The sequence below is a fragment of the Panulirus ornatus genome, chromosome 1 (assembly GCF_036320965.1).
Source record: "Panulirus ornatus isolate Po-2019 chromosome 1, ASM3632096v1, whole genome shotgun sequence".
Lineage (NCBI taxonomy): Eukaryota > Metazoa > Arthropoda > Malacostraca > Decapoda > Palinuridae > Panulirus > Panulirus ornatus.
This window is the reverse complement of record NC_092224.1, coordinates 91,466,390-91,479,347: the sequence shown is the minus strand read 5'-3', so window position 1 is coordinate 91,479,347 and position 12,958 is coordinate 91,466,390. Positions and strand designations below refer to the sequence as shown.

The 12,958-nt window shown below is 40.1% G+C and overlaps 1 protein-coding gene across 1 annotated transcript in view; it reads right to left on the bottom strand.

Moving 5' to 3' along the window:
* Positions 1-12,958, bottom strand: part of LOC139750870 (protein maelstrom homolog) — a 55,504-nt gene that overhangs the window by 27,422 nt on the left and 15,124 nt on the right. The window contains exons 5-6 of the mRNA XM_071665697.1: positions 8,788-8,866; positions 6,307-6,455 (exon numbers count right to left, since the gene is read on the bottom strand). Coding sequence (XP_071521798.1) covers positions 6,307-6,455; positions 8,788-8,866 — 228 coding nt within the window. The remainder of the gene's footprint in view (positions 1-6,306; positions 6,456-8,787; positions 8,867-12,958) is intronic.

Sequence of the window (12,958 nt, the reverse complement as noted above, 5' to 3'; positions counted from 1 at the left end):
TGGCCCTTATCTTAAGCTTAAATTATGAGAAACTTGAAGCGTACAGGTAAACTATCTTACAAAAATGGTGACAAGGGTTATCATCAGCACTTAAGATCTCAAATATAACAAAACTATGTTATCCAACCTGCCCAAGATGCATTCAAATGAGCAGGTAGATTAATGTTTGATCTACCATTATCTATACCTCTGATGCCCATTCCCTTAAGGAACTCCAACAAGGGGGTGACCATGGCATATAAAGTTTCATAGCAAATGAGAATCATTTTATCTTAGGAATCAGACAAGGAATGGCCCAACCCACCCACATACACATGTATATACATAAACTCACACACACACACACACACACACACACACATATACATCCCAGGGGATAGGGGAGAAAGAATACTTCCTATGTATTCCCTGTGTGTTGTAGAAGGCGACTAAAAGGGAAGGAGGCAGGGGGCTGGAAATCCTCCCCTCTTTTTTTTTTAATTTTCCAAAAGAAGGAAGATAGAAGGGGGCCAGGTGAGGATCTTCCCTCAAAGGCCCAGTCCTCTCTTCTATACGCTACCTCGCTAATGCGGGAAATGGCATATAGTATGAAAAAAAATTTCAAACCATGGAAAGTTTTGTAGGGCCTGGATGTGGAAAGGGAGCTATGGTTTCGGTGCATTACACATGACAGCTAGAGACTGAGTGTGAATGAAAGTGGCCTTTGTTGTCTTTTCCTAGCGCAACCTCTCGCGAACGCGAGGGGAGGGGGTGCAATTTCACGTGTGGCAGGGTGGCGTGGGAATGGAGGAAGGCAGCATGTATGAATATGTACATGTGTATATATGTGTGTATGTATATGTATACGTTGAAATGTATAGGTATGTGTTCATGCATGTGGGCGTTTATGTATATACATGAGCCTGTGGGTGGGTTAGGCCATTCTTTCATCTGTTTCCTTGTGCTACCTTGATAATGCAAGAGACAGCAACAAAGTATAACATACATAACATACATAAATATACATATACAAACATACATATTCATACTTGTCGCCCTCATCCATTCCCGTCGCCACACATGAATATGCATCCCCTCTCCAGTGAGGTAGTACCAGGAAAAGACTATTAAGGCCACATTCATTCATGCTCAGTCTCTAGCAGTCATGTGTAAGATAGAAACCACAGTTCCCTTTCCACATTCAGGCCCCACAAACCTTTCCATGGTTTACCCCACGCATTTTACATGCCCTGGTTCAGACCATCAACAGCACATCAACCTCAGTATACCACATTGTTCCACTTCACTATTCCTTGCACTCCCTTCACCATCCTGTATCTTCAGGTCCCGATCACTCAAAATTTTTTTCACTCCATCCTTCCACCTCCAGTTTGGTCTCCCGCTTCTTGTACCCTCCACCTCTGACACATATCCTCAGTCATTCTCTCCTCTCCATGTATCCAAACCATTTCAGCACACCCTCTTCTGCTCTCTGAACCACACTTTTTATGACCACACATCTCTCTTACCCTTTCATTACTTAAACCACCTCACACCACACATTGTCCTCAAACATTTCATTTCCAACACATCCACCCTCCTCCACACAACCCTATCTATAGCCCATGCCTCGCAACCATATAACATTGTTGGAACCACTATTCCTTCGAACATACCCATTTTTGCTCTCCGAGATAACGTTCTCGTCTTCCAAACATTCTTCAATACTCCCAGAACCTTCACCCCCTCCCCACCCTGTGACTCTTCTGCTTCCATGGTTCCATCTGCTGTTCAGGCCACTCCCAGATATCTAAAACACTTCACTTCCTCCACTTTTTCTCCATTCAAACTTACCTCTCAATTAACTTGTTCAACCCTATTGAACCTAATAACCTTGCTGTTATTCAAATTCACTCTCAACTTTCTCCTTTCACACACTTTACCAAACTCAGTCACCAACTTCTGCAGTTTCTCACCCAAATCAGCCACCAGTGCTGTATCAGCAAACAACTGACACTTCCCAGGCCCTCTCACCAACAGAATGCACACTTGCCACTCTCCAAAACTCTTGCATTCACCTCCCTAACCACCCCATCCATAAACAAATTAAATAACCATGGGGACATCACGCACCCCTACTGCAAACCAACATCTCTGGGAACCAATTACTCTCCTCTCTTCCTACTCGTACACATGCCTTATATCTTCAATAAAAACTTTTCCACTCCCACTCCCGATTTGGTAGATGGAACCATTGAAGCGGAAGTGAATCATAGGGTGGGGGAGGGGGCGAAAGTTCTGGGAGTGTTGAAGAATGTGTGGAGGTCGAGAACATTATCTCGGAAAGCAAAAATGGTATGTTTGAAGGAATAGTGGTTCCAAAAATGTTATATAGTTGCAAGGTGTGGGCTATGGATAGAGTTGTGTGGAGGAGGGTGGATGTGTTGGAAATGAGATGTTTGGAGGACAGTATGTGGTGTGAGGTAGTTTGATTAAGTACTAATAGGGTAAGAGAGATGTGTGGTAATAAAAAGAGTGTGGTTGGGAGCAGAAGAGGGTGTTTTGAAATGGTTTGGTCACATGGAGAGAATCAGCAAGGAAGATTGACCAAGAGGATACGTGTGTCAGAGGTGGAGGGAATGAAGAGAAGTGGAGACCAAATTGGAGGTGGAAGGATGGAGTGAGAAAGATTTTGAGTGATCAGGGCCTGAACATGCAGGAGGGTGAAAGGCGTGCAAGGAATAGAGTGAATTGGAACGATGTGGTATACCGGGGTCGACGTGCTGTCAATGGATTGAACCAGGGAATGTGAAGCATCCGGGCCGGGGTAAACCATGGAAAGTTCTGTGGGGCCTGGATGTGGAAAGGGAGCTGTGGTTTCGGTGCATTATTACATGACAGCTAGAGACTGAGTGTGAATGAATGTGGCCTTTGTTGTCTTTTCCTAGCACTACCTCGCACACATGAGTGGGAGGGGGTTTTTATTTCATGTGTGGCGGGCTGGCGATGTGGATGAATAAAGGCAGACGGTATGAATCATGTACATGTGTATATATGTATACGTCTGTGTGTATATGTATAGGTATGTATATTTGCGTGTGTGGACGTGTATGTAAATACATGTGTATGTGGGTGGGTTGGGCCATTCTTTCGTCCGTTTCCTTGCACTACCTCACTAACGCGGGAGACAGCGGCAAAGCATAATAAAAGAAATAAATTTTTCACCGCTTCCAGCAACTTACCTCCCATGCCATATACTCTTAAACCTTTTACAAAACATCTCTATCAACCCTATCATATCCTTCTCCAGATCCATAAATGCTACATACAAATCCATCTGTTCTTCCAAGTATTTCTCATACATTTTTCAAAGCAAACACCTGATCCATACATCCTCTATCACTCCTGAAACCACACTCCTCTTCCCCAATCTGATGCTCTGTACATGCCTTTACCATTTCTATCAATATCCTCCATTAATTCCCTATAATTTGAACATTCACCTTTATCCCCTTTGCCTTTGTACAATGGCACTATGAATGCATTCCAACAATCCTCAGGCACTTCATTATCCATGCATACAATGAATATGCTTATCAACCAATCAACAACACATTCACCCCCTTTTTAAATAAATTCCACTGCAATACCATCCAAACCTGCCGCCTTGCCAGCTTTCATCTTCTGCAAAACTTTCACTACATCTTTTCTGTTTACCAAACCATTCTCCCTGACCCTCTCGCTTCATACACCACCCAAACCAAAACACCCTACATTTGCCACTATCATGAAACACATTCAACAAACCTTCAAAATACTCACTCCATCTCAGTTCATCACTACTTGCTATTACCTTCCCATTTGCCCCCTTCACCAATGCTCCCATTTGTTCTCTTGTCTTTCGCACATTATCTACTTCCTTCCAAAACATCTTTTTATTCTCCCAGAAATTTAATGATAATCTCACCCCATTTCATTTGCCCTCTTTCACCTCATGCATCTTTCTCTTGACCTTCTGCCACTTTTATACATTTCCCAGTCATTTGCACTATTTCCCTGCAAGAATCACCCAAACGCCTATCTTCTCTTTCCCTAATAACCTTACTTCATCCCACTACTCACTATCATTACTAATCTGCTCACCTCACACCTTTCTCATGCCACATGCATCTTTTGCACAAGCCATCACCGATTCCCTAAATACATCCCATTCCTCCCCCAAAATTTTCCAAAAGAAGGAACAGAGAATGGGGCCAAGTGAGGATATTCCTTCTAAGGCTCAGTCCTCTGTTCTTAATGCTACCTCGGTAATGGGGAAAATGGTTAATATGTATGAAAAATATTTACATCTTTATCATATTTCTTTTTATACTTAAATGCCATTTCCCGAGTCAGCAAGGTAGTGCCAAGAAATGGATGAAGAATAGCCCATCCACTCGTATTTATATCATTATACTTTGTCGTTGTCTCCCACGTTAGTGAGGTAGCGCAAGGAAACAAGACAAAAGAATGGCCCAACCCAACAACATACACATGTATATACATACAAGCCCACACACACACATATACCTACACATTTCAACATATACATACATAGACAAACACATAAACAAACATGTACATATTCATACTTGCTCTCTTTATTCATTCCCATCAGCACCCCACAAAACTTCCCATGGTTTACCCCAGACGCTTCACATGCCTTGGTTCAATCCATTGACAGCACGTCGACCCCAGTATACCACATCGTTCCAATTTACTCTATTCCTTGCACGCCCTTCACCCTCCCGTACGTGTAGGACCCAATTGCTCAAAATCTTTTTCACTCCATCCTTTCAACTCCAATTTGGTCTCCCATTTCTCATTCCCTGCAACTATGACATATATATCCTATGTCGATCTTTCCTTACTCATTCTCTCCATGTGACCAAACCATTTCAATATACCCTCTTCTGCTCTCTCAACCACACTATTACCACACATCTCTCGTACCCTTTCATTACTTACTCGATTAAACCACCTCACACCACATATTGTCCTCAAACATTTCCATTTCCAACACATCCACCCTCCTCCACACAACTCTATCTATAGCAAACGCCTCGCAAACATATAACATTGTTGGAACCACTATTCCTTCAAACATACCATTTTTTTGCCCTCCGAGATAAAGTTGTCACCTTGCACACATTCTTCAATTCTCCCAGAAACTTCATCCCCTCCCCCATCCTGTGACTCACTTCTGCTTCCATGGTTCCATATGTTGCCAAATCCACTAACAGATATCTAAAACACTTCACTTCTCCAGTTTTTCTCTATTCAAACTTACCTCCCAATTGACTTGTCCCTCAACCCTACTGAGCCAAAGAACCTTACTCTTATTCACATTTACTCTCAGCTTTTTTCTTTCACACGATTTACCAAACTCAGTCACCAGCTTCTGCAGTCTCACCCAAATCTGCCACCAGCGCTGTATCATCAGCGAACAACAACTGACTCACTTCCCAAGCTCTCTCATCTACAACAGACTGCATACTTGCCCCTCTCTCCAAAACTCTTGCATTTCACCTTCCTAACAACCCCATCCATAAACAAATTAAACAACCATGGAGACATCACGCACTCCTGCCACAAACAGGCATTCACTGGGAACCAATCACTTTCCTCTCTTCCTACACATACGCATGCCTTATATCCTTGATAAATACTTTTCACCGCTTCTAGCAACTTACCTCCCACACCATATATTCTTAATACCTTCCACAGAGCATCTCTATCAACTATCACATGCCTTCTCCAGATCCATAAATGCCACGTACAAATCCAATTGTTTTTCCAAGTATTTCTCGTGTGTCGTAGAAGGCGACTAAAGGGGATGGGAGCGGGGGTTAGAAACCTTCCCCTCCTTTAATTTAAATTTCTAAAAGGGGAAAGCCATCTACTCAGACATATATATACATAAACGCCCATACACACATATACATGACATACATACACAGACATGCATATATACATATTCATACTTGCTCGCCTTCATCCATTCCTGTCGCTACCCCGCCACACAGGAAATAGCATCCCCTTCAGCGAGATAGGGCCAGGAAAAGACTAAAAAGGCCACATTCATTCACTCATTCTGTAGCCGTCATGTGTAATGCACCGAAACCACATCTCCCTATCCACATTCATGAAATTATGTAAATTGGGCAAATAGTAGCCAAGATGAGAGTGGCAAGGAAAACCTGAAGAATAACAAAGGTAATTTCTATGATCCAAAGACCTAATAACATTAAAAGTAAGAATTTGAAAATACAAAGTTTTGCTACATACTTGACATGCAATGGTTGGATGATAGTCTAGGCTACAGTTAGTGAGCATGTCCTTTGCAACCGACTGTGGAATAGGATGCTCAGGAAAAGTTGTCGAATACAAGTGCTGGAAAAGTTTGTCCAAGGAAAAGATCCGGAAGTATTCCATACCTGTTGGAGAAAAATATCAAATTCATCATTTCTAATTTAAAAATCATGTCAAAAGTGCCAATATCCCCTTAAAAGCAAATTTTTCTCGAGAGAAATCAGACTCTGAAGAGTACTGTTAAAACAAACCATTCACTAGGACTGGTACACTTTCATCAAACTTACAAGTTATTTGAAATAAACAGTCAATAACACAGAGTCTACAATCTGTCTTTGGCATAGCTTTCATCACCTCTACTCTTTTCAGCAAACTACTTGTTGTGATTTTATCAATCACTCAAATACACTACATCTGCTTCCCTATGAACAAACATTCAACAATCTTTCAATGTAATCACTCCATTTCCTCTTCGCCTTAGCACTGCCTGTTACCACTTTCCCATTAGCCCCCTTCGCTGTAGTTCTCAAATATACTCTCGTTTTTCTCAATGTCTTTCCTTATCTTATTCTCCCATTAGTCTACCGATACTTCCTCACCTGTACACATTCCTCTTGGCTTCCTGCAGATTTCTCATATACATCTAATCACATACTCCTAACCTGCAAGTCCCACCCACATACTTTTTTCTCTTTTACTGGCAACTTAACTTGATCATCCCACGAATGACTACTCTTTCTCTTCTGCCCACCTTCCACATGCTACACACGTCTCATATGCCAGTACTGCTTCCCTGAACACCTCCCAATCCTCATCCTTTGCCTCTAGCTTTGTTTACTTTCACCTTTTGCCTTTCTGCACAAAATCTCTACTAGTACCTTTTTACACAAGCCTCTTTTCCAAGCTTGCTCACTTTCACCACCATCTTCACACCCATATCATTTCCCCTTTCTAAAAGCCTTTACACATCTTCACCCTTGCCCCAATCAGTTAATGATCCGTGATCATCATATATCCTTCCCATAAAACATTTTTGCCCAGTTGCAATCAAAGAACTTTCAGGTGCACTAACATCCAAGTCACTCTTTTGAAAGCCCATCATTAAAAATGTTAATCTAATAATTTCTAACTCCCATTTTTCCTGATGAGTCCTTTTTCAGCATACAACACTGTTCATTTCCACACCTATAAATATCCCAAGCCCCCTACTTATATCCTCAATCTACTTTTGCATTAAAATCCCATCACTAAATACCCAATCTCTAGCACCAAAAATTCCAACACACAAATCGCTGTTCCTAAAAACACTTGCCTCTCTCTATCAACATTCTCATGGCAGGTGCATGAGCACTACTAATCCAATTCTTGTACTCCACTTTTATTTTTACCCACATCGTCTGGGCCTAACTCCCTTACACTTTCACATTCCTCGACTTCTCCAGCAGAACTGTTACCCTTTCCTTAGCTCTTGCTCTTACTAATGCCTGACTTTACCCGCAAGATATTCCCAAGCCATTCTTTCCTCTTATCCTTAAGCTTTGTTTCAATCAAAGAAAGAATACCCTGGTTCCTTTCTTTAAACATACAAACTTTCCTTCTTGTCTTTGTTACATCCCAACACATTCCGACACTCCAGCCAGAGCCTTCAAAGAGGATGAGTAACCCTCGCTTATCTTTTAGAAACAGGAAATTTCCAGTACCCTACCCCTCCCTCTCTCACTTGTCTTTTATGACATGTATGGAATATGTAGGAAGTATTCTTTCTTCCCTATTCCCAGTGATATGGGACAATTCAAGCAAGGAAATATTAAGCATGTTATTCAAAACACACACGTTCAAATTTAGAATACAATTCTAATGTTTAGTCACACACTTATACAACCACAAACAACTAACAAAAAGAGGGTCAAAAGAGAAACTAACATGTAACCAGAGTTAAAAGAAGAGTTACAAGAGAAGGTTAGAGACTTAAAATTTATCTTGTAAAGAAAAGAATGAGGGGCGACCTGATCACAAGTTTTAAAAGTAGATTGCTGTCAACAGCCCAAGAAATTTAGGGATGGAACAAAAAAAGGACATAACATGAAATTAAGGAAAACACTAGTAAAAAAAAAATAAAAAAAAAAGTATTTTTATAGTACAAGAGTGCTAGCTGCTTGGAATCAAATGATTGAACAGTTAATGCATAGAGCATACAGAAATTAAGGAAGTTACATGATAATTTTCAAGAGAAGGGACCCCATGATTATAATTCCCTCCGTTATGTACAAAAGAGTTAGTACACTTATCAAACCTTAATTAAATGGCAGGCATGGCCCAGGTAAGTTCATCAAGTTAAGAGTAAAAATTTTCATATTTCCAAAATTTGTGCTGATTGTGCTGGATTTTCAATTTATGAATACATATATGCACTTATCACTCAAGCTATACTAAAAAAAAAAAAAAAATAAAGTTTACCTGCAATGTCATTAATGATTGCTTCTGTATGCACCATCTCCTCATCTAACGTGTAGAGTGGAGGCAATCTACTTCCTTCCTGTATGGAAAATCAGTGCAGAATTATATATTTAACCAAAAGCCCAAACAATATGTGAATCCTTCCCATAAAACATTTCTGCCTAGATGCAATCAAAGAACTTTCAGATATCTTAAACCACTCCTGGCTACACAAAATACCAAACAGTACTAATCCAAAAAGCCTCTAACACTCTCTCCTCTAACCACAGTACCTATTCCTTTACAATAATGATTATAACAAGCTAGCAAAACATCCCAATTCCACAATCACATGGCATTAGACCTCCATACTACATTCAGACTTTTCATAATATGCAGCAAGCTTCAACCAACTGCAACCCCATCCCGCACAGTATCACTGGCAACAAAGCAACCGACAATTTTCCATGAAATGCTCTCACACACAAGATGCTTGAACTCTGTCAGTAATAAAATGTGGTTGGCCAATTTCATGACTTCCTGCCAACTCAGTTTCACTCAAAAAGTTCCCCTCCAAAACCCTGAATGTAGTTCTACAAGAACAGATCTTTGTTCAGCCATCTTCAATCTATTCCTACACGCTCATGCATACCACAATATGAAGGTCCTCTCGTATGCACTTAACTTACCATAAGATCATACTACCCTGAGACCAGAGAAGTAACAACAAACATGTAACACTGCCTAACATGACTGGAACAGTAATTCATTCAGAACAGAATGCATATTTCTTTAGGCAAGTCTTCACTCACCTTTATAACCCAAGACAGACAAATCCAACCTACACCCTTCATCACACCGAATGGCCAATAACAACCACTCATAATACCAATTACACAACTGCTGTGATATTTTGCACAAACTGACAAACTACAAATCTTGGTTATATGAACTCTAGTTCAATGGTTTTCAATGTAAATAAAGGGTTATGGAATGGACAACCCTACTATCACATGAAATACTGTCCTCAGAGACTCCTGAATGAATAAAAAATAGATTCTTCCTGCAACAAGAGTCCCTTCTACCTTCACAAGGTTCCTGAAGTGCTCAGGAAGCCAGTCAGATTAACTGAATGGGACAATAGATCATAAACTGTAGTGATGAGTATATCTATATGCAGACAGTTCAGGGCAATTGATTAGCAAGTGCACTATGCATACATTTACAGACAGGGAAGACTAATAATCATCTAAATATTCACAGAAATGACATACAATATGGGGGAGAAAGGAAACGGCTAAGTATCACACAGCCTCATGGTCAACTTAGGTTCAAAACACAGACTTCATATCGATGAAAGATACTGTAAAATGAATTTTTATATTTTTCATACACATTTCAGTGATTTTACCTAATACATGAGCAAACAATTACCTGTATATTCAGAAAAAATTTAAAAAAGCGAAATAAGTATGCTTACCTTATGCCGAATGTTTGAAATCCTGTTTCAAAATATTCAACACGGTTTATAAAACAATGCCAGTATATTGCATTTTTCAGTTACCAGGTATTTTTTCAACACAGTTCTCTTCTAAAGGGTCTTATCAAGTGCATGAATAAATTATCAATATACTACTTACAAAAATACAAGAAAAATACTAGATATGAAATCCTTACACAGCTCTCACCTACCTTTGTTTTAATACATTCATCTTTTAATCATTAGAATATAGTAAATTACCTAAAAGATCCAGGGTGTCCCTTCTATCTATATTTGGTTCTTGCAGTGCTCAAGAAGCCAGTCACAACTAGTCAGGACCACACATCCTAAGTGTAGTGATGATGCATGCACATCTATGTACAAATAGCATAGAGTAATTAAACAGTAATTACCCAATGTGTATAATGAAATTATGTACACACACACAGGAAGGACTAATAATCACTTACATATTCAGAAAAGTAATGGATGTAATTGGTGACAGAACTGATGCAGCCTAGCATCACCCATGATCACGATCAACTTAGGTTCAAAACACCTAATCCAAGATTGGTGAAGATAACTGTAAATGGAAGTCTGCATCTTTTCTTCACAACTATCTTCAGCACACTTTTTCATAAATCAATTCTTTTAAATTACCTATGCTCAGAAAAAATCTTCAATTAAAAAATTTAACAATTGACAAAAATATATGGTAAATTGCATTTTTCACGTGTATTTCTTCAATACAGATCTCTTCAAAAGGTTCTTACCAAATACACAAATCAGAGAGGGTTAAGTATTCAGTCCATTGGGTATGAGAGGGACTGGGAATCTAGTCAGACATTTGTCAATGATGCATCATTGGTGGCGAATTCGAGTGAGAAACTGAGGTAGCTGGTGACAGTTTGGAAGCATGTGTGACAGGAGAAGGTCAAGAGCAAATGTGAATAAAAGCAAGGTTAACAGGTTCAGTAGGACTGAGGGACAAATCAGTTGGGATGAAAGTTTGAAGAAAAAATTGGAGGCAGCTTAGCATTTTCGGTATCTGGGAGTGAACTTTGCAGCTAATGGAACCAAGGAAGCAGAACGAAGTCATAGGGTGGAGGCAGAGGTAAAAGTTGTGGGAGCAATGGAAGAATGTGTGGAATGAATGTTATCTCGGAGCAAAAATGGGTATGTTTGAAGGAATAGTAGTTCCAACAATATTATGTGGGTATGTGGCATGGGGTATAAATAGAGTTATGTAGAGAAGGGTGGAGGTGTTGGAAATCAAATGTCTCAGGACAATGTGTGGTGCAAGGTGGCTTGATCAAGTAATGAAAGGGTAAGAGACTTGTGGTTATAAAAGGAGTGGTTGAGATAGCACAAGAGGGTGTATTGAAATGGTTTGGAGTGAAAAAAAAAGCAGACAGGAGGGTGAATGGAGTGCACAACACAGTGAATTGGAACAATGTGGGACACTGGGATCATCGTGCCATTAATGTACAACCAGGTCTGTGGGGCCTCAATGTGGACAAAGCTGTGATCTTATTGCATTACATACAATGGCTCATGTATGGATACAAGGAGGTGAGGCCTTTCATCTGTTTCCTAGCACCACCTCACTGACAGGGGGTGGCAATGCTGTTTCCTGCAGTGTTGGGTGGCGCCGGGAATCAATGAAGGCAAGCAAGTATAAACATGGACATATGTATATACTTGAGCATGTATTGCAAGAGGTCACAGTGTGCATGATCTAGCATATGCATAAAACCACAAGTTAAAATGAAAAACAAGATCCCACGTGCACTTTTGTGTAATGATCACAGTCAGGGAAGATGCAAGAATGAGATACAAGATGTAGAACAGTCAGTTGATACACAAGGAAGAAACATAAGCAAGATGCCGTTGATAAAGTGTTACTGGGTGGTGATGTTCGGGTCTGGCATCATGTCTGTCAAAATCTTTATGTGGACAAGGGAACATTTTACAAATTTTCCCAACAAAGTTATCCAGTTTGTACATACTTTCACTAATATTTCTCATGGTAGAGGAGTTAATTAACAATTAGCATTACTCCAGTCAACACAATGGTCAATTCTTTTGGTGGATAAATTTGCCTATGCAAAATTTGGAAACTGTTCCATTTCTAGTCCACCTACTAAAAATTCTACGACTGGCACAGGCATGATGCCAGACCCAAACAAGAACAACCCAAACACCACCATAATGTTCATTTGCCAATGGTGTCTGCAAACATCTCTTCCATGTACATCAACAAACTGTTCCAAGTCTTCTATCCCTTTCTTGCATCTACCCTAACAATTTGATCATTACATGAAAAGGCACTTGGGAACTTTAGTTTCATTTTCCTGTGGTTTTATGGCTATACTAGATTACGAGCACCTCTGTGACCTCTTGCAATATGCATGTATATGAACGTGTATGGTGTCTTACAAACATCTCTTCCATGTACATTAAAAGACCATTCCAAGTCTTCTATCCCTTTCTTGCATCTCCCCTAACAATGTGATTACATGAAAAGGCACTTGAATTTCACTTTCCTGTGGTTTTATGCATATACTAGATTATGAGCACCACTGTGACCTCTTGCAATATGTATGTAGCTGCACATGTATGTAAATACAAGTGTATATGATGAAATCAGGCAAAGCGGTGGGTTTAGATGGTATTGCAGTTGAATTAAGAAAGGGGGGTGACTGGTGATGA